General features: G+C 45.9%; 1 protein-coding gene across 1 annotated transcript in view; it reads left to right on the top strand.

The window, feature by feature from the left end:
• LOC144104796 (N-acetylated-alpha-linked acidic dipeptidase 2-like) overlaps positions 1-25071 on the top strand; it is a 31841-nt gene extending 6770 nt beyond the window's left edge. The window contains exons 4-13 of the mRNA XM_077637982.1: positions 444-534; positions 1033-1316; positions 3077-3159; positions 4875-5006; positions 5554-5768; positions 7288-7387; positions 8864-9104; positions 11192-11273; positions 11872-11964; positions 15838-25071. Of these exons, the coding sequence (XP_077494108.1) occupies positions 444-534; positions 1033-1316; positions 3077-3159; positions 4875-5006; positions 5554-5768; positions 7288-7387; positions 8864-9104; positions 11192-11273; positions 11872-11964; positions 15838-16051 (1535 nt within the window). The 3' untranslated portion in view covers positions 16052-25071. The remainder of the gene's footprint in view (positions 1-443; positions 535-1032; positions 1317-3076; positions 3160-4874; positions 5007-5553; positions 5769-7287; positions 7388-8863; positions 9105-11191; positions 11274-11871; positions 11965-15837) is intronic.
• The last annotated feature ends 1075 nt before the right edge of the window (positions 25072-26146 follow it).

The following is a 26146-nucleotide window of genomic DNA, read 5'->3' as shown; positions in this document are numbered from 1 at the left end:
AGATTTTCTTCATGAGGGACATGTCAACAAGTCAGGTGTACCATCCGAGCATTAATTACATCTACATGCGTGACCTGTTGCTGTTGTGCAGTTTGTTGATGTGTGTGTTCATAATTGTTCAGTTCGTAGTTAATTTTTGTTCAAGTTAATGTGATTTTTACACATATAGTGATATCTTATTTGTGCTGACAAGCTTGTGACCTTGTGTAATGTTTGAAAATTTAGTTTCATTTTATATTTACTCTTCGTTATGTGCAACTGTGTGCTGCTCATCTAAGCAGCTGTGTTGATCAAAGGAGTTTAGGGCCGACAAGCTGCTTACATGCAACTTTTATCTCAACCTTCTTCATTTTTTCTCTAATGAAAACAAGAACGAACGAAAGCAAAAACGAACTGTTTGTGCGATTCCAGCTGTTCCTAACACAAGCCTTTCTTTCTTCTAGAATCCACTCTTCGAGTGCCTCGGGATCAGCTCTTTCTGCCTAGTGTGCCAGCCCAGACCATCAGTGCCAATGCAGCCGAGGTTTTGCTGCGGTAAGTTTGCCTCTAAAAGCTGTGTCTGGTTCCGAGGACTGATAACAATTGTGACTCTCTTGTCTGAGCTGGTCTTGGCCATGGCTGACATGTGACATCATGTTTTATGTCATATTCACTGAAATATGTGATAAGTTATTTCATGCATTTACTAGTGAGAGAAAATCTCTTGAACTTTATTCTGAACTGTGTACTAAATGTAATGAAATTTTCTATTTGCTGGCTTTTCTGGGTGACGCAGAGAGCCACTTCCATGTCCTTGCAGTACACAAAGAGCATGTAATGCTGCCGCTGAGGAATAAAATTCAAAAAAGAACAAGAAACCTCTTGTGTCAGAAAATGTGTTTTAATTAGGGATGTACAAATGTTGGCTCTGTGAATGTGCTGATGCTATCTCGCCAACATACACAGAGCTACGCATGCATCCCATTTCATTGAGTTGATCAAAATACCACTGGGCACTTTACAGCTCTGACTGGTGTTTGCTTCCCTCTGCAGGCACCTGGGTGGACCGGCAGTCACACCAGAGATGCAGGGATCACTGGGCGAGAGCGGGGCCTCCCTGGGGGCAGGGCCCGGTCCTGTGGAGGTGGAGCTGCAGCTGCACAATATGCTGCGCAACCAGTCGGTGGTGGACGTTATCGGCTACGTGCGTGGGCGTGTGGAGCCCGACCGCTACGTACTGGTGGGCTCTGGCCGTGACGCCTGGGGTGACTCTGATGTCGGCAGCTCAGCCCTTCTGCTTGAGCTCAGCTCTGCTTTCGGGAAGCTCCTCCAAGAAGGCGAGTGTGGCACTGAATGTCACGGATTACTCCTTTACTAAGAGTGCGGCCCATTGCTAAGATGGCGAGTGTGGCACTGAATGTCACGGATTACTTCTTTATTAAGAGTGCTGCCCATTGCTAAGTATTCGTGGGGCCACTGTTGTTGCCCATTGAAACATGCATTGAGTGTTGACGCTGAGCTGGCAAGTTTAGATATTCAAGAGCTGTGGCACAAGCGCTGGCCTAACTATGCCATTAGGTCACTTCTGTGGAGTGGCTAGCTTTTCATTTAGTGCAAGCTTGAATGTGGCAGAGAGTCACGAGGTGAGCAGAGTCTGCATAACTTCCCAGTGCATCACACAAACTCACCTTTCAGTGCACTTTTCCTAGTTCCAGTGACGGTTGGCCAGTTACTTCCATGCTGCTTTGAACTGTAGACTACCATCCTTTCTCTTCAGTCACTGTTGATGATAGTTCTGTGCAGTCATTTTTCTGCACAACTTGAACATACGGCAAGCTGCTCATGCTGCTTAGAATTTTCTTTCTTTTCTTATTGTTCCCTGTGTTTAAAGCAGTGAGCTGTAAGGCACACCATCCGTTTGCCAGTGTATGTGTACGTAGCAACATTTAAATTACTGGAATTGGTACTTCAAGTTGTGATTTGGAAGTGAAGGCAGGAGTGCTGGAACCTAGGTAGAACCTCGTTGATGCGTTGTTTTTTTAATTGCGGGAAAAAAACGTATTATCCGGGAAAACGTATGATCCAAACCGCCTGATTTTGAGGCTGTTGAATGAAGTAAAAACACATTTATTGACGATTTCACTTTACAAAAAATGTCGATTGGCATTTCTTGGCACAAGAGCTGGACAGATCCAATTCCAGAGCTCTCTGAATGCAGTCTCCATGTTCACTCTTTCTTTAGCGTGGCAGAAAATTCGTAACGCATCCGGTTCTTCGACAGCAGCGACGAAAGTAACCAAAATATCTTCCTTGTCATTTTCGGATGCTTCGCCCCTTTGCTCCCAAGGACTGTGGAAAAGCCACCACGGCGGCTGATTGTTGCAGCGTTTGTTTCTTTAAGCTCAGTTTAACAGACCTGGCCTGTTCGTATATAAGCGCATCGCTGTAGTTCGTAGAAGCTCCGCCTTTTTTCCCTTATGCACCGCGAAGAAACCTCAGCATTTCTTCTCTTCATACTGAGTCCCCGCAGAAACGGCTAGCGCACCATTTTTATTTTTTTGTTCTTAGAGGTGGTGGTGGTGGTGGTGGGGGTGGTGCTTTGCCTCGTTTCTTCGAGGCACTGCAGAGAAGCCACCACGGTGGTTGACGGTCGCAAAAAACATGCCGCGTGCCTTTCTCGTTCGGCCCACTTTTATGTTTTCACATGTGCGGTTGGTCAATAAACGTATTATACGACCACAATTTGTCAAAATTTTAAACATAGTAGCCGGGAAATCGTGATTTTTCGTGAACGTCGTGTTAACCGGGAAAAATATCGTGTAACTCTATGGGACATTTGTAATATCCGCGATTTTGATCGTACGAACCGGGAAATTGTATGCACTGGGAGCGCATCAACGAGGTTGTACTGTAGTAGGGCATGACACCAGCCACTCTGCTGTACACGAGCTGCCAGCTGACCGATTGATCAGTCAGTCAGTAAAAATTGCAGTGGAATAGAGTGCCTTCACAGAATAGGCTTCCATGCTGTCGGCAATCTCTGGAAGTTGGCGTGGCTAAAACAATTGCTGACCATGCACACGTGGGAATGACGCAGGTTGGCGGCCACGGCGCAGTATCATCTTCTGCAGCTGGGCAGCTGAAGAGTTCCAGTCCGTGGGCGTCGTTGAATGGCTTGAAGTGAGTGCACGTTTCCTAGCTAAGACAGCTGCCGGCGTGTGGCTGCACAACCTACTGTGCATCTGTTTTTTCTTATCTGTTTCTTGTCTCTTCTGTCATTCCCCAAGCGCAGAGGTATAGCATCCCTGCCATAACGGGCGGTTGTGGCTGGGTTGCTTTCTTCTTTTATATTTCCAGTTTTTTGTAAATATTACAAATGAACAAATAAATTAATGGAACATTAACTTTAATGTTAACCGAACCTTGAGTTCCCCTCGTATATTTAGTTTTACATTTTGTTAATATTTTCATTATTTGTGTAATTGTCACTCTTGCACCCAGAAAAAAGGCAAAAGGTTTCAAGATTTTTGCCCTTCGTCTTCTCCCAGCGTACACTTTTTTGATCAAGCCACCGCGGTGGTTCAGTGGTTATTGCGCTCGGCTGCTGACCCGAATGATGCGGGATTGATCCCGGCCGCGGCAGTCGCATTTCGTTGAGGCGAAATGCAAGAGGCTCGTGTACTGTGCGATGTCAGTGCACGTTAAAAAAACCCCAGGTGGTTGAAATTTCCATGCCCCTTCACTACGGCGTCCTTCATAGCCTGAGTCACTTTGGGACACTACACACCCGTAAACCAAACCAACAGGCTGAACTTTTCTGATCAGATACTCACTGTATTCCTTCGAAGAGTTCTGCAAAGGACAGTGTTGCATTTCTCACATTATAGACGACTGAGAAACCAAGTGCAGCCTGCTTTTTGTCCTGCTAGTGAAGTGACGTAAGCTTTGTGTCCTACCAGATGAGCTGTAGCCAGCACTTGCTGTGGTGCTGTGTAAATATGGGCTGCGCATTTGGTTTGAGTTGGGCTTCAATGGAGTTAGTAACTTTTTTACATGTTTCTCTGGCTGGTTTGTCAATGCATCTGTACTCACTTTATGTTTCCTCATTGACGACAAACTCTCAGACTGCGTATCAGACAAGTGTGATCTATAGCGAGTGAATCACCCAAGGTTGAGTACTAGATTTCACACTACTATTATTGACATTCACCTGGTTGCAGCACAAAGTATACAAGGGAGTGCTTGAAAGCATTCTCAAAAGTGTTTAATCGAAGAAAAACTTCAGGACCAGGATGGATTTTTGCTTAAACTTTGCAGATGCGCAGAATCTGCACAGCTTTGTCGGTGTGGCTGTGCCAAGCTGGATGTTAATGGTAATTATTCTCGTTTTGAAGAGACAACAAGGACAATTACATCAAGCATTTAATCCCACTAAAAATCCATTTTTGTGGTCATTTTTGGTTACATTGTTGTTTGTTTGGCTGCAAAAGATGCATTTATTGCTGAGCAGAGTGGATTTTTAGAATTGTCGGGACACTTGGTTTAAAGTTGAGACACCAACACAGAAAGGGACTCCATGGTCACGAAATTGGGGTGAATGGTGGTGTGGCCTGTCCGCAGAGATCTGCGTAAAAGAAAAACAGTCTCGGCCTCACCATAGTATATTTTTGAAATAGCCGATGGTGGTGACACCTGTATTTCGCTTTTGGCCATTTCTGGTTTACAAAAGCTCCGTTTTTGGCTAGAGTAGCCTCTTCATGATTGCAATGCAGTTATGTATCAGTACGGGCCAACTTTCCACTTTGTGTTTAGTGCCGCTTTAATGCAAAGTGGATGCTCCTTTGTCATGCAAGCAGCGTTCACACCTGCTCTCTCACCATGTGTACTGTCTGCAGGAGAATCTGAAGCTGCTGGATGGCCGTGCAGTGGCGTACATTGACCTGGGCCAGCCTGTGCTCGGAACCACCTCACTGAGTGTGGCCGCCTCTCCATTGCTGTACCACGCTGTCTTCAATGCCACCCGGCAGGTGGGTGAGGGCTGCCCTGCAGTGTTGATGCATCTGGCTTTTCTCTCTCGTTTACTTTGTGCAGTTCTGTGCTGCTACCATCTGGCATGTGTCGTGAGCCCTTTCCGGCAAACTTTGGTGGTGCTGAGGGACCAAAATGAGAGCACAAAGGGAAATGCAGAATACTGCAGTGTGTAGTGCTTGGATGCCACAACATGAGATACCGGCTTTGTTGAGATCTGGTCTGTTTTATGAGAGAGCTGAACTCCCTGCATCTTGCCGATGCTAATGTAGCCAGTGAGGGTGTGGATTGGAACATTAGCTTTGTCTGTGTCACATGCTAGGCATCAATCACAGTATGGGTCATTCATGTAAATTCCCTTTCATTTTGTGACTAAAGTGAGAGACTGGGGGTTGCCTTCATTCAGTACAATGCTATTGCACCACCCTAAATAGCATCTCAAAAGACATGGGGTGCTTAAATCCACATTAGTATGTAGTGTTTAGTGCATGAACATGGGAGGCTGCTAGGAGAGAGTGCACATGCACACGGAGTGTCTCATCGCAGGTGCCTACCGGTGGGGAAGGTGGGCGCACTGTGTATGACCAGTGGGTCACCACCTTCCCGAAGCACCGCAACGTGTCGCGGCTGCTGTTCCCACCGAGGGGCACCACTCCACCTCCACTGCCCACTGAAGAGGACGTGTGGGATGCCTTCCAGGCAGAGCCCCATGGCCTGCTGCAGAGCTACAGGCATTCTGCCATGCTGCCCGTGCGACCGGCGTGAGTTGCCCTCGTCTAACCTTCCACCGTTGCTAATTAGGTAAATTGGAAGACTTCATTGTAAACACCGTTGCTGTCAACCTCCTTTCACAGTTCGCAGTCCAGACCTCTGATCTTATTTTATTCATACAGAACAAGGCCAAAGACCAATAAGAGAGGCATCATTGACAATGAATGATTATGCCTCATCATAATGCTTTGACCTGCACAGCTGTTTTTGCTTTTGTGATTGGTTGAAGAGATTTCAGCAACACCTGTGTTGTGTGCACTAGACTCTGTGCCTTGTCTCACAGAAATGAGAGGTGGGGTCTGTCAGTGCCACCTTTGTAGCAGAAGTTTCCGGGATGCAGTTGTCGGGAAAAAAAAAAAAAAAAAAACTGCTGCACTAACTTTTTTACCTCAAATAGAAGTCAAAAGTCACCCCTCTGATTATAATCAAATATTAAGCGGAGATAAAAGCACACCACATCATATTTATTTGCATATATTGATTGACGCGTCGTGCAGGTTGGCCCCAAACTTTGGGAAAAGGATAAAGAAACGAGAAAAAAAAAGCCAAGTTAACATGCCACATTATGCAACTAATGGAAGCTCCAACCCACAGATATCTACGGAAATGGCCGGCACGGTGCGTCAAATATTGGAGCAGAGGTCAGAAACTCGTCACTGGAAATTGCGCACTTGCATACCGAGTGCGAATTCAACGCATCAGTTTGAGGAAATGCAATAGAATGCGCAAGTCGTGAAGGCCTTGGTTTCGTTCTGTTAGGCAGACTCCCTCAACCTCCGTAGCACCGCCTATGTCGCACGCTAGTGACAGTAATCTGCATTGGGTGCATGGAAAGCCTGGCTCGATAGGCCGGCACCGTCACTATTACCACAAAATTCATTGAATCGCACTGGGATACAGCAAACATCTCACCGGCGACACGAATGCAGGGGTGCAACTTGTCAACCGTGCACTTTTGTTGGTGACAGGCTGATGGAAGGGTGGACGCACATATGATATGAAATTTGGCCCTGGCGAAAAAATCTGTTATCTTTTTTTTTTTCCATGTAATGCATCTTCCCCCCAGATAGATGTCAAGTGTTGTGGAAAAGAAGTGGGTTCATTACGTGAGTAAATAGAGTACTTTTGTTTGTAAACTTACGCTTTCAGTTTTTTATTTTCGATATGTGCCCGCAAATGTGTACTGTAACATTACAGTCGAGGTCTAATTGCATTTGGGTAAATGTACAGTGCCACGCAAGCCAATCACCTAAGATGCAATTAACTGTAAGGGGGCGTATGTGCTCTGTCTGCAGATATCAATACCAGGTGACGTGGTTGTGAGGCAGCATTGCAATAAATTTCTTCCCAAGCTAATGCATCCCGTAAGATTTCTCTGCTGACTGTACATACAGCCATAAGTCAAGAAAAGTTGAACAAACCTGCAGAAAAAGAAAGATTCTTTGCAGAATTCCCCTGCTCAGTGCAGTGGGGTGCAGCACCATTCGATCTCGTGTGTCTCTGCTGCAGAGTGCGAGGCATGGACGTGGATGGCAGCTACGCGGCCTTCTTCTCCAAGGCGGGCATTCCAGTGGTGCAGATGAGCTACGTAGACGACATCCTTCAGAAGGCGAGTGCCTGTTCCCGCGACTAGTGTCACCTTACGGATTGTTCACTTGCAGTGTGTGAGGTTTGCCCTCTGTGGCTGCCAGCCACTGATCCCATCTTGTGGGTGCATGTGGGTGTTACTTTCACCATAGTGGGATGCTGTTCAGGGGTTATTTCTCTCAGTCATTACAACTGGCACATGATGAGAGCCAGATTCCCTTATATACAGGAGTCCTGCTTTAATAATTGTCACTCCTGTTGAGTTGCTCTTTAAGGAGGGAGGTGGCCTTTGAAAGCCCCCCAAAAAATTGCAAAAAATTAAATTTCTGGAAAAGTAAATACTTCGGTGGAGTATACGTTATAAACTACCTTTTCTCTAGTTATCTAGGCCCAATTCATCAAGGGGGCGGCAGAAAATTGGGTGGACGGATGAGATTACGAAGTTTGCGGGGATAAGGTGGCCGAGGTTGGCACAGAGCAGGGTTATTACGTTATAAGCCTTTGTCCTGCAGTGAGCATAGTCAGGTTGCTGCTGATGATGAATTCATCATGAAAGCACTTCAAATTAAATATATAAGCTGCGGCAGCTTCTGATCCGCGAGCGAGTGCTGAAAATGCCGCAACATCGCACAAGTGCTGTTCCTCAGTCACCAAACCAAGTGCTGCGATCTGAATGTTTTGTTTGTGATTCATGCACCTTTTTTTTTTAACTTCTTCGATGGTGGCAGTGGTAACTTAGTCGAAGTATGACTCACTTGTGACTGGAGTCCTCGCAAAGCCTTTAGAGTTTTTGTCTCAAATTTGAGGGCAGTTTTCTTTTTCAGAAGTTTCAGGTTTGCCTGGTGTGGGTGCTCATCCCAGCAGCATCTTGGGAGCTGCTGATCAGATTTACAACAGGTTTTTTTTCTGTTCCATACCTGAATAAGTTTCAAGACAAGCTCATTGACTCAAGATAATGTGTCTGAAATTTATGATAAACAATTAAAATGGGGACCTATGTGAACCATTTTGGTATACTTCTATACCGAACCAGCGTGCACAGCTCCATGGATAGTCCTTCAGATGCTCGTGCTATGAGCCTGCCCTGAAAATTTCGTTCAGATATCTCAAGGAACAAAAATGTTTCCCTCCTTAAGCAGGTATGCAGCTGAGGGTAAGTAAGGCAAAATGAACCAGTGGCATAGCAGCTGTGGCGTTGGCTGCTGATTCCAAGTTTGCGGTGTCGAATCCAAACTGCGACAGGGATGTTTCAATGGAGGAGGAGTGCGAAAGACAACCATGTTCTGTTTAATGTTGGTGTAAGTGCACGCTCAAGAAGCGCAGGTGGTTTCTATTAAACTACAGCCCTCCACTACGGTGTATCTTGTAGCCCATGTGCAGGCTTGGGACATGAAACCGCACATACCACCACCAGAATGAAAATAAATGCAAAGTGCATTGGCTGTTGGGTGCAGGCAGTGACTGGGTATCCCGTTCTGTATGCCCTTCGGATGTGCAGATGTCCCGAGTGCCGTTCCCCCGCAAGCACACACAGTACGACCGCTTCTCACTGTTTCGAGATCATGTGGACCCGGAGTTGCGGGCGCACACGACCGTGGCCGCTGTGGCGGGGGAGCTGGTGCGCACGTTGGCTGACTCACTGTTCCTGCCCTTCAACCTGTTCGACTATGCGCAGCTGCTGAAGGACCTGTCCTTCAGCCTGCACCTGCATGCGCAGGGCCTCGACAACCTTGATCTGAGTGAGAGCCAATGTGTATCACCCGTTGCACCTAAACTCTTCTTAGCCTCTGGTCTTCATACTGAGGTTCTTGATGTCATTCCAGGGGTCTTGGAAGCTATTGCCCTCCAGTGTGAAGGCTCTACTTTTTTTAACTGAATCACTAGACGTGATGGTGTCATGTGATCTCATTTGGTCGTTCAGTTCAATCATTTTCATCAGTAAAAGTGGTGCAACGTTAGGAGTGTCATCAAAATGCCAAAAAGGCAGTTGGCTTGACTGTAACCATGCTTCTGGTTACACTTTGTTGGCAACAGCAAAATCAAATGACATCACTTTGGCATGAACATTGACACAAATTTCTCTATCTTTCTTGCAAAAATAAAAAAAAAGTGAACGAATTCATTTATTGCTAGTGATGGCAGGAACATATCTATAAATCCAAATTAGTAACTTTAGAATTGTGCCAAGTGTTTCCAGGAATAGAGGTTGCACATGCAAAATATGCATATGTACTCAGTAGTGCCCCTTCAACCATTGGTATGTTTTGAATATGACAGTTTAAAAGTCCACTCTTGCATTGTGATAGCACAGTGTACGTATGAAATTGGAGAAATGGTGACAAGTTGCAACAGTCCATCGTTTGTCACTGAAATGCTAGCTCCTCAGCTGCCCTGGGCTCATCATAGGGCAGCAGTAGTGCTCAAGGAATGCCACATTTGCATCTTTGGGCCTGTGCTGAACAGAATGAATGCTAGCTTAACTCTAAATTTTTAATTAAAAAATGCATGCATTTTGTCACTTATGTGTGCCCGATCGATCTTTTGGCGAAGGTCTCGTGTCTGGTAAGACGTGATGAATAACATGCATACACTCTTCATGGATGAAAGGTGTCTAGTATTGTGTCATAGTTTGATATTTTAACAACTGCTACCATTGTGTCAGCATATCTCCATACAGTTTCTTAATTATGACAGCTGGTTGTTTAGAAACTACTATGTTGTCCTGTTGGTAATGCTGAAGTTGTTTTTCACAATTACTTGGTGTATGCTATGGTCACCTACTGGTTTTTCATATATTCCAGAGACTAAGAAATAGTTCACATAGTAGGGCAATCTGAAAATTTGTTACAGATGACGTTGTGCATTGAATAGCTTTTTAAATTGTCAGTTTGCTGTGTTTGCTTCCACTGATTACGGAAGGAGTGATTTTGGCGCAGTTTTGTGCTTTCAGCAAGCGCTCTCTGATCGTCATGATTTCTTCCACTAATACCTGTGGGTGATGACTGTCATCATCTTTGTGTTTACCTGATGGGGGGTTGAAAGCAACTGGCTAAGGTTGCGCGAAAAACTGAAGAAAAAAAATTTATAGGCGATGATGGGATTGATGGGGAGGAAATGCGATAGCTTTCACTCAGTGGTCTATTCCTATTCTGTGGGGTGGGGGGGCTTGTAACATCCAGGTTACTCTTGCCGACCAAGGCGAGTAGGAACAGCTCCCGCAAGTCTGATATATGCACTGAATTCTTCAGGAGGCTGTCTGTTTTGCACATAAGCTAGGTGATGTCCAAGTGATTTTCTTCTTAGTCATTGTCATTTTAGTTCTCGCCTTCGTGCTCTCCTAATGCTATTGCATTACAAGAACAGAGGTGTGGTGGCATTTAGCAGTGTGTTGTGAAAATGCGGTAAATGTTTGAGTGCTGTTAGGGCTTGCACTAAATGAGGACAACGTCCAGTTCGGCTGATCCGACATGCAGGCTGCCATGTACAGGTTACTACGGAACTGCTGCGTGCAGCATACCATTCAGCCTGAAAAAAAACAATCCGGAAAATCATCATTAACACATTCTAGCCCTATAGGAAGGTTGACAGCCTCTTGTGGAGGTCCAAGGTGTAGGAGAAGTCTGAAGAATCTGTTCATGATAGTAGTGCGATGTCAGTGCACGTTAGAGGACCTCAGGTGGTCGAAATTTCAAGAGCCCTTCACTACAACGTCCCTCATAGCCTGAGTCGCTTTGGGACATTAAACCCCATAAACCAACCAACCAGTATGTTGGAGGGAAAGACGCCCTAACCTGTGGTCTGGACGCACCTCTTGTTGCTTCCCCAGGCCTTTTGGATGCAGCCGTGCACAACTTCTCGGTCGCGGCCTTCAATTTCCACTCACGCCAGAACAGCTTGGACTCCTCCGAGTGAGTTCATTTGCCCAAGTCTATCCTCTTCTTGTCCTGGCTACAGTAAAAGCTGTCTGTGGCTGTTGCTGTACTAGTCAGCACCACTCAGCACCACTTCGTGCATATCTGGATTCTGTCTGATGTCTGCGATGTAGATGATTCAGCAGTGCTTGTTGTTTGGTAAAGGGCCAGGATTATGTTTCTTTTTTGGTCTTGTTTTGAAAGCACAGTCAACAGCTCCCGTTTTTAGAGATGTTTATAGGTGCTAGGTTTTATACTAACACTTGCTGCTGCATGGCACTGTTTTTTTTTTTTTTTGGTTGTCATGGCTTGAGCATCACAATTTCTTCGAGCTGCGCTTAGGCCCTGCTCCTTACACGTGATAATTTCTTAGCACATAACGTGCTGCTCGCTATTTGTGTTGCTTCTGATCTTGCCCCTCCTAACCTCAGTTCTCACAAGTCCGGGGGGCAAATTGGTTGTCAACACATGCGGAAGAGATAAACAAGCGAATAATGAAATGGATAGCTCAAGGGCTGCAGCAAGGGAGCTGTGCATGAAGCGTGCTTGTGGCGCAAGTGGCGTGACGGTGCTTCGTGACATTGGCTGACTGCAGCCCCATGGCCATCCGGATGGTGAATGACCAGTTGCTGCTGCTGGAACGGGTGTTCCTGGACCACAGGGGACTACCACAGAACCCTTACAAAAAGTGAGTTGCTTTGCTGCCATTCTGAAGAAGGCACACTGCATAAAATCGTTCACAAGTGGTGTGTGCACGAGCATGCCATTCGTTGGACTTGGAAACAGGGAAATTAAACTCCTCAGTTGATTTTAAGAAGAGCAAGAAGGTCAGCAGTGAGAGAGACAGAGAACTGTTCTCTAGGCAGGTATTGATTCTCCAGCATTTTGAAACTGCAATTTGCTAGCGTACTCTTGTGTTTTTGAATTGTTGTCCAATGTTGCTCAAGGCTTTCAAGGTTCTGAAGGAGTGCACCAGGGGCGCATGGTTTTTTAACTTTCACGTTGATGCTTGGCACTGCCATTGCTAATGCTTGTTCTGAATCCTGTGCACTGTCGGACATCGAGCCTTACAGTGATTCTTTTTGCAGTGCACCTGTTAATGGCCCATCTGAGGATCAGGGTCATAACTGGATCATGTGACGGCATGCTGATCGCACGATTGGTGCAATGCTTCTGATTGGTTCTCAGAATCATGATGTCTGTAATGACGTATAGGCCCACCCATAGACCCGGGCGGACAGACTGACCATGAACATGCACGCACGCTCGCACGGGCGGGACTCAGGTGTATTAGTAACAGTTAGGAAAAAACCAAAACGACATGGACGAGGGCAACACATAAGCAACTGGCTAGTCACAACACATACTATGCACATGGAAAGCGAACATCATTGTGAACATCCTGCATTCTCCCCTTTGGAGATGAGTGTAGTGCCAGCTTATGGGGTAGGCATGGGGCGGAGATGGTGGATGTAGGCTGCGGCACCTGATGTGCCGTGGTGGCGGAGAATGACCTAGTTGGTTCACAGCGAGCTGTCGGGTGGCAGCCGCTGTCGGCTAATACATAGCAGGATGACAGCTGGCAGGGTGGCACGGCTGCGCAGGTGTGGTCAGTCCCCAGACCTTGGTGTTATGTCGGGCCCGGCGAGTTGGCCTCAAATGCAGAGGCATGTCCTAGCACAGGAACACATTGCCACATTCGTGTTCGTATCAAGCAACCAAATGTCCCACATTTGAACTTGCATGTGCTGTTATTTTTTTGTTTGCTTGTTTGTTTTTTGTTTTTTTATTTCTGCGGCACCCTCTTCCTTGCACACACAAGCCCCCACCAGCCACATTTTTACAGTGCCGTCACTCATGTGTCCCCTTTAATTGGTTCTTAGAATCCTGACGTAATCTTAACTATTTTCAGAGCCGTGACAGTTGCTCTTCAGAATCACTGCGATTGGCTCTCAGAGTTGTGATGGGGACTTGCAGCCATTGTCTAAAAGGTGCTGCTAGGACTTTGTGTGTGGCTCATAGATTTCATGTTCCAAAGTAAGGATATGCAGTAGCCGACGGGTAATTCGGACTCCAATAATTCGGACTTGTAGGATATTTCAGACCTCGATGAGGCACCATCAGTCACCCCAAAGAACCGCACACATATTCGTGACGGATATTTGGGACTTCAAAAGTCCGAAAGTTTGATTTTTGGGACTAATTTCAGTCGCCTGCGGGCCAAAATCGGCCATCTTACTGGCTTTTCGCTGGCGTTAAAGGTGAAATCTTGGATTGAGGTGGATTTACGCTGCAGTTGGATTGGCTTGACTACTTTCGGTACCTAATTGTTGGCAGTAGAGGTCCCTGCGACCTCTGACACTTCAAGGTGGCAGCCGGATTGTCATCACCGTCAACTTGCTTTTGTCGCCGTCGCGAACATTGTCGCGGGCAGTTATCGCTTATCCCATACGTTGAAAATTGGTTGTTGGAGGAAAGAAATTGTGCAGGAGCTATCTCACATCTCGGCGGGAAGGGATAATAATAATAAGGGACAATAATAATAATAATATTATTAATAATAATAATAAATGGTTTTTGCGGAAAGGTGTCCCACATATCGGCGGACACCTGAACCACGCCACCTGAACCGCGCCGTAAGGGAAGGGATAAAGGAAGGAGTGAAAGAAGAAGGGAAGAAAGAGGTGCCATAGTGGAGTGCTCCGGAATAATTTCGGCCACCCGGGATCTTTAACCTGCATGGACATCGCACAGCACGCGGGCGCCTTCACGTTTCACCTATATTCAAAACGCGGCCACCGCAGTCGGGTTCCAACCTGAGTACACCGGATCAGTAGCTGAGCGCCCTAACCACTGAGCCACCGCGGCGGGTCTCATACGTTTGCCATTCGCCATTTCGTCACTTGGGTTTCTCACCGCGTCGACCGAGTAGCGCTCAGTCTTCACGAAGTTACATCCGTTCGCCGTTTTGCGATTGCATCCGGTGGTTTCGCCGCTTTGAACGAAAAGTGCCTTATCTTTGCGTATGTTTGACAAGCGGTGTGGTGCACACTCGGGATGTGGACAACATGGCCCTGCCGGGTCCATCAAAGAAGTGTGGGAAGCATTCCAACTAAACGCGGTGACCTTGCTGTCTAGCGTGTACAGTGAAAGCACAACTTTGGCGCAAATATAGGTGCAAATCGTCGCCAGCAAGAGAAATTTTCCACAAGGTAAAATCAGTGACATTTTTAAGCCGATTTCATCTCAATAAAGTGATTTTTTTGTACTTCACGGATTTTTCGGACTGTTCGATTATTCAGAACATTTTTCAGGTCCCTTCGAGTCCGAAAAATCGGTCGGCGACTGTAGTACGGAAAAGTTGATAGATGTTAATTTCACAGACCACAAGGCAGCCTTCACTAGTCTGAAGAACATTCCTCAAGAAGATGACATGCTTCAAATCTATGGAGGGGGGCAGAGAATATTAATAAATAGTGCATAATGGATTTAATTCTTCGGTTATCATAGAAAAACAATGAAACTTCATGCGATCGTAGAAATCACCCCTGTGCTGTGATACCAAATTACCGAGTATCATAAAAGTGTTGCGAGTTTTTAAAGTGTGGGTCCAAGTGTTGCTTCAGGCTTCATTATTGTCACCTTTCTAGCTTTATTGCTGTTTGGTCTTCTTGTAAGTGTAAGGTCCTCTTGTAACAAGAAAATTCTTCTCACAGTCACAGTGGCCTTGTACAGAAGACATACATTTGGCGTCGTAAGTATATCATTGTTACGTCAAAAACAGACTGACTGTTTATAGTTGAATTTTTCAGCTCATGGTGTCAAACTTGGTTCCGGTTGACCTTGAGCTTCGTGTCATAGGCTGTATGAAGCCTATCCATCCAAACCGAGCTGACAGGCTTCCAGTATTGGAAGCCAGTGTGCCCTCTGTAATGGCCAATACGTATTCAGGGTGTTGCAGCTGACCAAAACCGTGCTAATTCGTTCTCTGAAATGTTCCAAGTGCCTTCTGTATGTAATTTAAGACGCGTGAATTAGTGTTCGTTTCCCACGCAGAGACAAGTTCAGGTAGGTGGCTATGCTTTAGTACAAAACGAAGTTTGTAGCGTCGTGTGCGGGTTGCTGCGATCTTACACCAAGAAAATCAGCATACCACTTAAGACAAGGGAAAGAAAGTAGACAGTATGAGCAGTAATCTTCTGCTCGTCATCTCGTGTGTCATGCTGATTTTGAAGATGTTATGCATCTTTCCACTGTAGGTGCGTAACAGCTCCAGCAGACAACTGTGCTGTCGCAAAAGAATCTGCTCTAGGTCCCGGCTGAAAGGTGATGGCTTTACAGAGGTTGACGGAAAAAGCATTTCGTGCTTTAGTCCCATAATCAGTGATGAGATGAGCTGGCATATACCTTTTTCTGTGAACTCTTTAAGAACGTGATTCATGTAAGCTGCATTTTTTATTACTATTAGTTTTTTTTAATGTGCGCACTGTGCTTTGTCAGAACAGCTGTGAGGAGTGGTGTTTCCTTTTTTTTTCACAAATGCGACGTTTGGTGTCCGCAGGCACCTGGTGCTTTCCCCTCCGGAGCTGCCCACGTACGTGGACGAGATGTTCCCGGGCATCAACGATGAGTTCTCGCGTCTCATCGATGAGCTGGGCTCGCCCGCTGATCCGAGTCCGTTCCTGGCTGGCCTGAGGAAGCACTACTCACTGCTGGTGCAGGTCATCCAGCAGGCTGCCGACACGCTCGAAGCTGTGGTGCCCCCCGGTGCCTAGCGCCACCTAGCACCACCGCCGCACCCTTTTCCTTCCTCTTAGCTCCATTCCATGGCATTTGGGGGCACAAGCCAAAGCAAGGAGCGTGCACATGCCAGCGTCCGAGAATGTGCTCGCTTGATGTCGCAGCCATTTTAGGAGCATTTTGCACTGTATGGTTTCTCAAAATTACCTATAGAGGGAAAGAGGTGCTGTGGTAGTTCATTCAGCACAGGAATGTTAGGACGAAGTGCAGACTTCATATTTGGTTTGTGACACAAAACTTGGGTTCATTCGTAACAAGACAATGTTCATTTCCACAAAACGCTTTGCTGATTTCCATATGTGCCTGATATGGCAAACATTCAACTTGCATTATATTTTTAGAGAGGTGAACCCATGTATATTTTTTCCAAAGATTAGGCAAGCGAAATAGAAAGTGTGCACTTTCCGGCATTCTTGAGGTGGGTGACGTGCTCTTCAAGAAACTCGCATTGGTGGTGGTGTCCCTTTTCATTCTAGGTAATTTTGAGAAACTTTATGGTTTGAGCGCAGCTGGCATGTGCATGCATCTAAGCACAGCTGTCCTGCACAGCTGAGGCCCGTCCAAGTCATAGTGCTGACTACCGTTGTTTCCCAGGGGTCTGCTCTAACGCTTTGTCTGAAGTTAGTTCGTACGGCTTTGCATTAGCAAATGGCCCAAAAAATGGGGCTGTGTACAGGACGCATTGTTGAGCAATTTGCGTTTGTCATGCATTCTGCAAAATGCTCTCAAATTTTAGCTCTCGTGTTCTGCCTGCCTGAACCAGACAGGGCTGAGGAAGTTGTCGACTTGGGGGAGTCGAAATATGGCAGGATGTAGATGCATTTCCAGGCTGCGACTTTCTTTAGTGCTTATGCGACATACGAATGGATTCTTAAGGTGGCAAAAGGTATTCATCGAGTCTAAATTTAGCATGGGGTTTAAATGGATATCTGGGTATCATTAGTGTGTAGTGTTATTTTTCATTCTTGTTGGTGAGATATACGTAGACGCATTCGTATTTTGTGTAGATGCTCTCCGAGCTTTATTTCAGTGTAGCAGCAGCTCTACACATCCACGGATCTCTCTTGCCATACCTGATTTTGGGGTTCAAGTCAATAGTCATGCACAAAAAGCGATATCACCAGAGTTGAGAGTTCTGTTAGGTAGCTGCTGGTGGAACTTGAGCCCTGGCATCTGCCAAACCTGTGCAGTGTTGCACATAGAACTGGTAAGGGATTGTCTTGGAACAACGTGTAGAACTAGGTAAACGCCTACAGTTAACATTTACTGACGCGCAGTTGTGCAGCATCTAGGGGGAGCCGCAGTAGTTTCTCAGAATCTTCATGTATCAATGAAAATTCATTCTGTTTCTGGGCTACTGGCAAACTAAGGTAGTCTCACTAATTGGTTAGCCAACATGGCTAGCACGCAGCCCAGTTAACACCTTGTAGGCTTAACGCCTCAGGAGCGAAGGAAATGAGACCACTGCTATGAGCCGACACCAGAACAGAACTGCCAGCCGTGGCTGCACGAGCCACGACCAGGCGCCGTCTTTATTCTCTTCGCAGGGTGGCGCGCGCTAGCCGGGTTGTCGGCGCCGCCCAAGAGAGGGTGCTACAACCTCAAGGCAGCACCTTATAAATTCTTGAGAAGCCTGTGTAGGCCTCCTTTGCAGCTCTATTGCTGTGCCTTCGATGGATGTGACTCGTAATTACTTTGCCTGCTCAAAATTTACGCTGCCATGTGGGATTCCCCCAAGTTTTCTGGACTAATCTGTAGAATGGTGCCTAGTGAAATGATCAGGAGGATGTTTATAGGGTGTGCTACAGCTCCAAGTTTAGCACGATCTTGACTGCTAGAAGCTATTGCAGGCAATGCCGTGTAATATGGCACTCTTCGTGCTCGCAGTGCTGCTGCTTGCGACATACTTTTCTAGTGGTAGAAATGAGAACACATTGCGGTGCCTTCACAATGCCACGTCCATGTCTAAGGAGTTGTGCCATTTTTTGTCCGGTCTCTCGCTACTCTTGCCAGGAGCTTTATTTACTCTTCTCTCCCCTTTGGGGTCTTGCGAGTGCGAAAGACAGCACCACGAGCGTGCCTTACCGAGTTGCCACCTGTGCAGATAAAAGAACAAAGGGCATGTGATTAGCGTTGTTAATTTGGGAAACATTCACCACACTGACCTGCTCCTTAATGTAACTGACTTTTAGAGTGTACCTTTTAGAATAATTTTAAGGCACATAATGCAGTGAAGTAAATTTCATTGCCTCTTTGAACTAGTGGTGCACTCTGTGAGCTGGTAAAGCTGAGCTTTAAGCATGCTGAGAGCATACCCCGATGCACCGTGAAAGTAGATAGCATAGCATCCTCAGCACTCCAAGGCTTTGCGACGTGAAAATAACTTAGTTTTTGCACATTTAGAGCCACCCGCATGGTGTGGGAACCTTCAACAAGGACTCTCACACTGATAAAGAGCATGGTACGCTGCACCTTAAGCACTGTACTGAGGAGAATGTACTACTGTAACACTAACAATGCAAAACCATTCTAATTTGTCCAGGATGGGGGGGGAAGGTCTAGCTCATCCCCAAGCTTGATTAACTAGTCTCCATCTTGAATTTCTTTGTGCACTCCTCTCATCACACAAAATGTGCAAAAAGCCACAAAGCATGACAACACTTTGTACCAAACCCGAGGTTGGCTGTTAGTTTTTTTAGTCATGGCGGCTATTTAATAGTGGTGTGGTGGGGTACTGAGAGTTCAGTCCATAATTAATTCCAGTTGTGGGTTTTACTTGAGATGTAACAGTACCCGCATAGTTTTCATGTCTTGCACGACTTCTGATAAATTTGCGTGCACTTCATGTCTACCTTGGGTGCACTGCCACTGGATGTAACTAAGAAGAACAAACTGCAGATGGCGTAAGAGGATTTTTGGTACTCTTTACATATTTAGTCTCTCCTTTCAATTAGACGTGAAGGAGTATCACTGATAGCAGAGTAATCTGCTGTGCACCAACTCTACACAAGTGAGTGTTGCACGACTTCAGAGAATGTTCGGAGCGTGCCACCCATGCCAAAGTGTCATTTGTATGTGGACGTTGCGCAGCTTTCATATGGTTCTACAAATGGATGATTTGCACATTGCATGGTTGAATGCTTATGGCTGCTACACTAGTCGCACGTCAGGGAGCTCAAAAAGAATAGGATACTCAGCTCCGTCCTGTCCTTCTTCTCTTGCACTCACCACCACGCAGACATGGGCGTCTGCATGTCTCACTCGTGTGCAGCTGTGTCGGCAGCTACGCATTTTTCATCATATTTCTTACGTGTGCGTGTTCTTTAGACACGCAAGTTGCTTCACAATCGCATGACTTGTGCAGGCTGTGAATCACAGACGCAGCCACAGGCACTGTGCTACGTACTCTTACATGAGCATTGACTTAGGAGATTGGGCAATGCTTGATTTTTCTCCGTCACAAAGTATGGCCACTGTTGTACTTGTTTTCTTACTCCATTTGGGTGTTGCCCCTGGTGTTCTGCACAGCTGGTTTGTGGAATGCATTTAGAAGGCCAGGTAAGGTAAGATAAGGGAACAGGTTAAGTTCACTGCTGTTATTGGTCGTGTTTTTATGTTGTTTTAACTGTCTGCCTATGACTTTAGTGTTGTAATTGTTTCCATTGGCTTGCCAGCATGACAGTTGTGTAGTGTGAGTGGGCTTGCTCAGGGCTATACAGTCAAGTTTTGTCATTATGGGGTAGTTTTCATAGCTAAAATGCAGTTGTTATACCTAGGATTTATTTCATAAGAAAGCACAAAAATTTCTGTCAACAAATGTGCGTTACTGCTGAGAAAATTGGAAACACTGCAACATGTTCAGAATGCACAAATGTGAAGCACGTTGACTGTGCATCAGTGACTGCCTTGGGGCCAACAGATTGCAGTGGAGTCCATTCACCCCTGGGTGTGAACACAGTTGCTGTTTGTTGCATGGATCAGCATATGCATCCTGCGCCCTTAGCCCTAAAAAGAAAGCGGAATATAAATTTTGCGCAGTGGAAAAATCTGTAGCATGGCATTGGCATGGGCATGGTTGCTAATGAGGTCCTGACGTGCAATTTCTAAAACCAAGTTGACCTGTCAGTTCCTGCTGATTTTATTTGTTGATGCCTTTGCGTCGTGTATTGATGACAGCTGTGGGTTCAGCTGGCTAATTTCATAAAGGTTTCACTGCTGGCCTCTTCGAGAAGCAGGCATCAGCATGACACCCAGGACCCTCGGTGAAAGTTTGTTTATGTAGGTTTACGAAGCTTATGTTACTTGCATAGTGGCAAGTGACAACATTCTGCTTGGGCAACAGGTTTTGAAAAAGCTAGGTGCTGCAGTGTTTACAAAAATGTGATGTCGAAGATCTGTGAGGTCATCAGGTTGTTAACCTCATTGTGGTGCGCTTGTGACTTTCTTCCAACTCTTATAAGTGAGCTACATTGACGCAGGAAGAATAAGTTGTCTGAGGTTGTTCAGTGCCTTGACTCATTGGGTTTATTTAATAAGCACCTTGCCTTAGCTGAAGACACTGATGTCGGGGCCCTTTTGAATGTGTCATCGCTACTTGCAAGGAAGACAGCAAGCATTCCTTTTGTTTAGGGGTGTGCGAATATTGAATTTCTCGAATACAAATCGAATACGAATATGCAGAAAAAAATGCCTTCGAATATTGAATCGAATATCGAATACTTGCTTAGTGAGAAAAAAAATGGAAAAAAGCATTGTTCTTCTTGTTTATTTCTGAATTGCACATGGCATTTGAAAAAAAAAATTGAACTAGACTTGCACAGACATGTATACCCTTTGACTAGCAAGCATGTGATCTCGCCCTGCTTAAATTACAGTCGCACTCAAATAATAAACCAAGTTGACACAGGACTGCTGCAGGACAACTAAATAAATGATGTGCGCAACAACTCTGCGCATCTGGCAGTAAGGTTAAACAGATCAGACAAAATTTGTTTAACCCAACATGACGTAGAAGGGCACTTTTGGGCGATAAAACTAATGCAAGTTGTCATGGAGAAAGATGAGCTGCTCAACATGTTCAGCAAGTAAACACTCCCTACACGCAGACACAACTCCCCCTGCAGCTGAAAACGCTCTTTCGCTTGACACAGATGTAGCAGGTATGGCCAGGTGCCGCATGCACAGTTTGCTCAAAGGGGGGGTACGTGAAGCGTCCAGTGGACTGCCACCATCCACAAGGGTCGTCGCCTCCTTTCCAGTAGAGCCTCCTCTGTATAAACTGCTACTTCTTTGTTAGGGGCAGCTTCTGCCTGCATTTGTTCCTTGTTCATAACCACAGAATCAAAAGCACTCCACACACAGGATGCCACCGAAGGGCACGACGTTGATGGCGCCTTGACTGAGTCTTCATCGGGTATACCTTCAACTGCCTGAACTTCCCTTGCCACAAGATCCTTGAGCCACATCAAAAGGCCAGATGCATCACGAACTGTTGCCTTGAATCGTGGATCCAAGAACGTAGCCATATTGGCTGCTTCATCAAAGAGATACTCGGCAAAGCAAACCTTGACAGACTTTGCAAGGTTTTTGGCAAAGCTATGGTTGCCACCAGTAGTGTCAAGGCAATGCAGCATGCCAAAGATAACTGGAATCTGGCAGGAAAGTGAAGGGCACTTTTCAGTACTTGCAATCACAGTTGCCTCATATAATGGCTTTAGGGCCTCCACAAATTCAGTTGCATTTCTCCATTCTGAAGAGTCCAAACTATCAACAGCAGTGTCGGACGAAGCAAGCTCGAGTGTGATGGCTTCTTTGATTTCAAGCAACCATGAAAGCATGAGGTACTGACTATTCTACCTTGTTTCCACGTCCTGAACAACATGAAGCACTTCCATGTTCAGCTGCTTCTGCCGGTCCTCAAGCCTTTTCTGTGCTGCAGGACTATGCTTATAGTGTCCGACGATTGTCCTTGCTTTCTCGCACAGCGTACTCATGGCTGGTGTACACGACTTGGCGTCACTGATAGCTAGCTGAAGCGTGTGAGCAAAGCATGCCCGCTCCAACCATGGCAACACTGGCAGCAGCTCGAATGTTACGGCCATTGTCTGTTACAATGTACTTGACACGGTTGTTGGGTATCTCTGACTCGCAGCATAGCTGCGCCAATAAAGTAGTAATGTTAACAGATGAGTGAGCTTCAGGCATATGGCGCGTGTTCAAGGTGAACCGTGTCATCTCGAACCGCGGACTGAGGAAGTGGCAGGTTAGGCTTAAAAAGCTCTCATTAGCACGAGAACTCCAAAGGTCACTGGTGAAGGCGAAGGCGCGTGTGCCATCTGCAAGAGCTTTATGAAGCTCGGATTTCGCCTTTGTTCTTGTATCGTCGTACAGACGTGGAACAAGCACGCGCGCTAGTTTTGCGCGAGATGGCAGAGTATAGCCCGGCACCGCTTTTTTCATAAGCGCTCTGAAGCCGCGGTCTTCGACAATACTCTATGGGTGAAGATCTAAAGCAATCATCTCTGTGACTTTTCGATGAAGCGTGTTTGTTTTCCTTTCAGTCAGGGGATGCTGCGTGCGAACTAAATCACGCAGCATTGGTTGACTCTTTGAAATGGCTTTCGCGGCATTTCTCTTGTAGTCTTGCATTAATGATGGATGCTGCTTAAGATGGCTTTGAAGCGTCGTAGTCGTTCCGGTCGGTGTTTGAAGAACACGTTCGCACGACTTGCGTCATGCTGACGACGGCGACAGCCTCGAGTAATAGTCCCCCTGGAGAGACTTCCCACCTTTCTTCCCCGGTTCGCTTGGTGGCTTATCGCTGGTAGCCGACATCCTCGCTGTACATGTGTGCACGCGCAATTCAGGTGGGCAGCAGTGCGCAAACTGCAATAGAACGATACCACTATGCGAACTGGCCGCATGAACTGCTCAATCAAGGGCGCCTGAAGCCTGAACAAAGGCGATTTCAGTCGCATTGTGGAGTTGGATTGGATAGCTAACGCAGTCGCTGTAGTTTCGGAACTGCTATCGTCCATGGCGATTCGGCTGTTGGCCTGATTCTGCTTGCTGTCTTCTTTTGATAGTTTTCTTGGCATTTCTACTCGATCTTCGGATAATTCATCCGGTATCGCGATCTCTTCAGAATTGCATTGAGGGAGTCGGCTCTATTCGATTGCGGCCGACCGACGGAAGAGTTTTGAATATTCGGTAATGTTCGAATATTCGCACAATCTTGATGTATTCGGTAATTTTCGAATATTCGGAAAACTCCGAATATTGATTTCTCGAATCGAATATGAACCGAATAAGGAAAATATTCTATTCGTATTCGAAATTTCGAATATTCGCACACCCCTACTTGTGTTGCATGTCCCCAGAATGGTGGGGCTTGCTGCTGCTAGTTCGGTATAATAAGAATGAGAGCAGTACTTGTTGTTTGTTGCGGTTTTATGAACAAAGCGTCCTTTGTTTGTGTGCATGGGGCATCAGCATTGACTGCTGAGGGATGAACATTCCATTTTTTAGCTCTTTATTTTATTTTTATTTTTTGAGAGCCAGTGCATTATTACTGTGGCATCTCAACAGAGCAGAGCTTCTTGTCACATGGCTGCTTGCACCGACCTTTGTAATCAAAAGACCAGGAGCTTCGGACGAAACTAGAGGACACTGATTTACGTTTGCATCTCACTGGCTGTTTAACCAGCCTTAGCATTACTAGCTGGGATTACTGCTGTGATAGGTCTGCGACAAATGTGAACAAATTGGGAGTGCAACGGTTGGAAAGTAGGCTGCAAAGCATTGTGAACGGCTGGTACTTGATGTGAAGGGAAGTGCTGTGGAGTTGCACTTGCCTTTATTTTGGGGGGTGCACTTCGCAGAACTTCATCGATTGGGTTTTTTTTTTGTGCGACATATTTTTTTTTGGTGCTTTGTAACAGTTGCAAGACCTTTTTTCTTTGTGTTTGTGTCATGCATAGATTACATCTGCAGACTGTACCGTGTATGCTTTAAATCAGTCCTGCTAACCTGAGCCCTGCTAACCTGAGCCCTGCTGTGTAGTGAAAGAAGCTTTGTATCTGTTTTTGCTGAGGCCACGACCTATAGTTTTTTTTTTTCTTTTGAGGCAGCTGGACAGGCTAGGCGAGTTTCGTCCTTATTTATTGTTATTCCTTTTTGTATGTTTGTGTTTTTATATCCTGCATTTTTCCTGCCTGCTTCTCAAAACAGTTCATGCTTTAGCCTTTTTTTCTCAGTTCAGTTCAAGCTTTATCATTTGTTCTTATTTCATTCTCACCTGATGGTGCAGGGCTGCTCACTGACCGTCTTAGTTATGTTGCTGCACCTCCACCTACCTCCCCAAGGTTGCGGGATCGAATCCTTCTTTGTGGTGGTTACATTTCGATGAAGGTGAAATGCAGAAGCACCCATGTGCTGTGCGATGTTGGCACACAATGGAAGAGCTCAAGGCGGTTTAAATTCATTCGATGACCTGCAGTATGGGGCCCCTCATAGCTCATGTGTTGCTTTGGGATGTTAAACTTACTATGGCTTGCCATACGAATCCTCAGTTTTGGGAAAAAGAAGATTGAAACAGAAAACAATTGTGTTGAGTCAACATTCAGTTTCCTAGAAGTTTTTCAAAGTTAATTGCTGGAATTCAAATCAGTGTTTAATGGAAATTATTAGTAGGTGGAGCTGCAGCAACCACACCACGTGCAGCGTGAATGTATGTCCCGTGTGATTCCAACAGCCGGTGTGGAAAAGCTGACGTTTCCTCAAAGGGGTCAGCATTTCCGAGATGCTTGTAGGTAAAGCCCTGCGCTCAGTCCGAGATGGGCGGTGCCTTCTCTGAACTGCTTGCAGTGCTTGAGACTCCAGGTGTGCACCTTTGGGTGCCCCTTGAAGTGTCTGCACATAAGTGCTGGAAATGCAGAGTTTGTGGTTTTTATACGCAATAAATAACTGCCTGTAAAGGCAACTTTCTTCTATTTCATTTTTTGTTTTTTACTTTGGTGGTCATTCTTTTCTGCCTGTTGTGTCCTGCTGTAGGTGCATCACCCGTTTGCATTTAGACAGGTACACTTGCCATCATAAGGTTTGGGAAGGTGACTTTGGCAAAGGTATTTGCATGTGGGGCACATTGCACAAGATTTAATGATGCACTGTGCGATTCACACACTTGGAACTAAGCTGCGTACATTTTTTTCAGGCTTCATGGAAAAAATGGCAGTTTTAATTTTGCTAAAGTTGCATTCTATGTGCTTTTGGCCGTAAGCATTCAAATGAAACACTAACAGCAAAATGCGATGATCTTAGCCAGGGGATGCTGAATACTAGCGCAGGTTAATTTCATTCAGCAGGTGTGAAGACTGTCCTTGAGAAGCGTTAACAAGTACAGAAGTGACACAAAAAAAAATGGGATGTACATAAGAGGAGAGATTTGTGCCAATTCTGTAGTCGTGGAAAACCCAACTACCCTAACTTTTTGTGCTGGCGATGTTAATCGCCCTTTTTTTTTTCCTCTCCAGGAGCCCCAATATGTTTGTGTTGGGGTTTCAGTTCTCCTGGTTTTGTCTCGTTTGTTGCTGATAGCACATTCAAGAACAAGCTTGAATATTGGGAGATGCATTGTGTGCGAAACATGGGTAGTGCCTGTTGCCAACCCAGAGTGACGAACCCAAAGCCGCAGTTGTGCTTTCCTGCTCTTGTTGAATATTCGATGGGCTCCATCGCAGCGTGTCTGTGGCAGCTTGCTAGTTGCCATGGATACATCTTGCTGTGTTGCTGTTATTCATCTCCGACCACAGGTACTTAGACAATTTGTCTCAAAAGTTGCCGCAGCAGCTCAGTGGTTATGGCGCTCGGCTGCTGGCCCAAAAGACACGGGTTTGATCTGGGCATCGGCGGTCGAATTTTGGTGGAAGCACAATGCTGGAGGCACAATACTGTGTGATGTCAGTGCACGTTAAAGGACCCCAGGTGATCGAAATCATTCGGAGCCATCTACTGCGCTGTCCCTCATGGCGCGAGTCGCTTTGTAACGTTAAACCCCAAGAAACCTATATAAT

Source organism: Amblyomma americanum, chromosome 9 (genome assembly GCF_052857255.1).
Source record: "Amblyomma americanum isolate KBUSLIRL-KWMA chromosome 9, ASM5285725v1, whole genome shotgun sequence".
In the NCBI taxonomy this organism is placed as follows: domain Eukaryota; kingdom Metazoa; phylum Arthropoda; class Arachnida; order Ixodida; family Ixodidae; genus Amblyomma; species Amblyomma americanum.
This window is presented reverse-complemented; position numbering and strand designations above follow the sequence as displayed.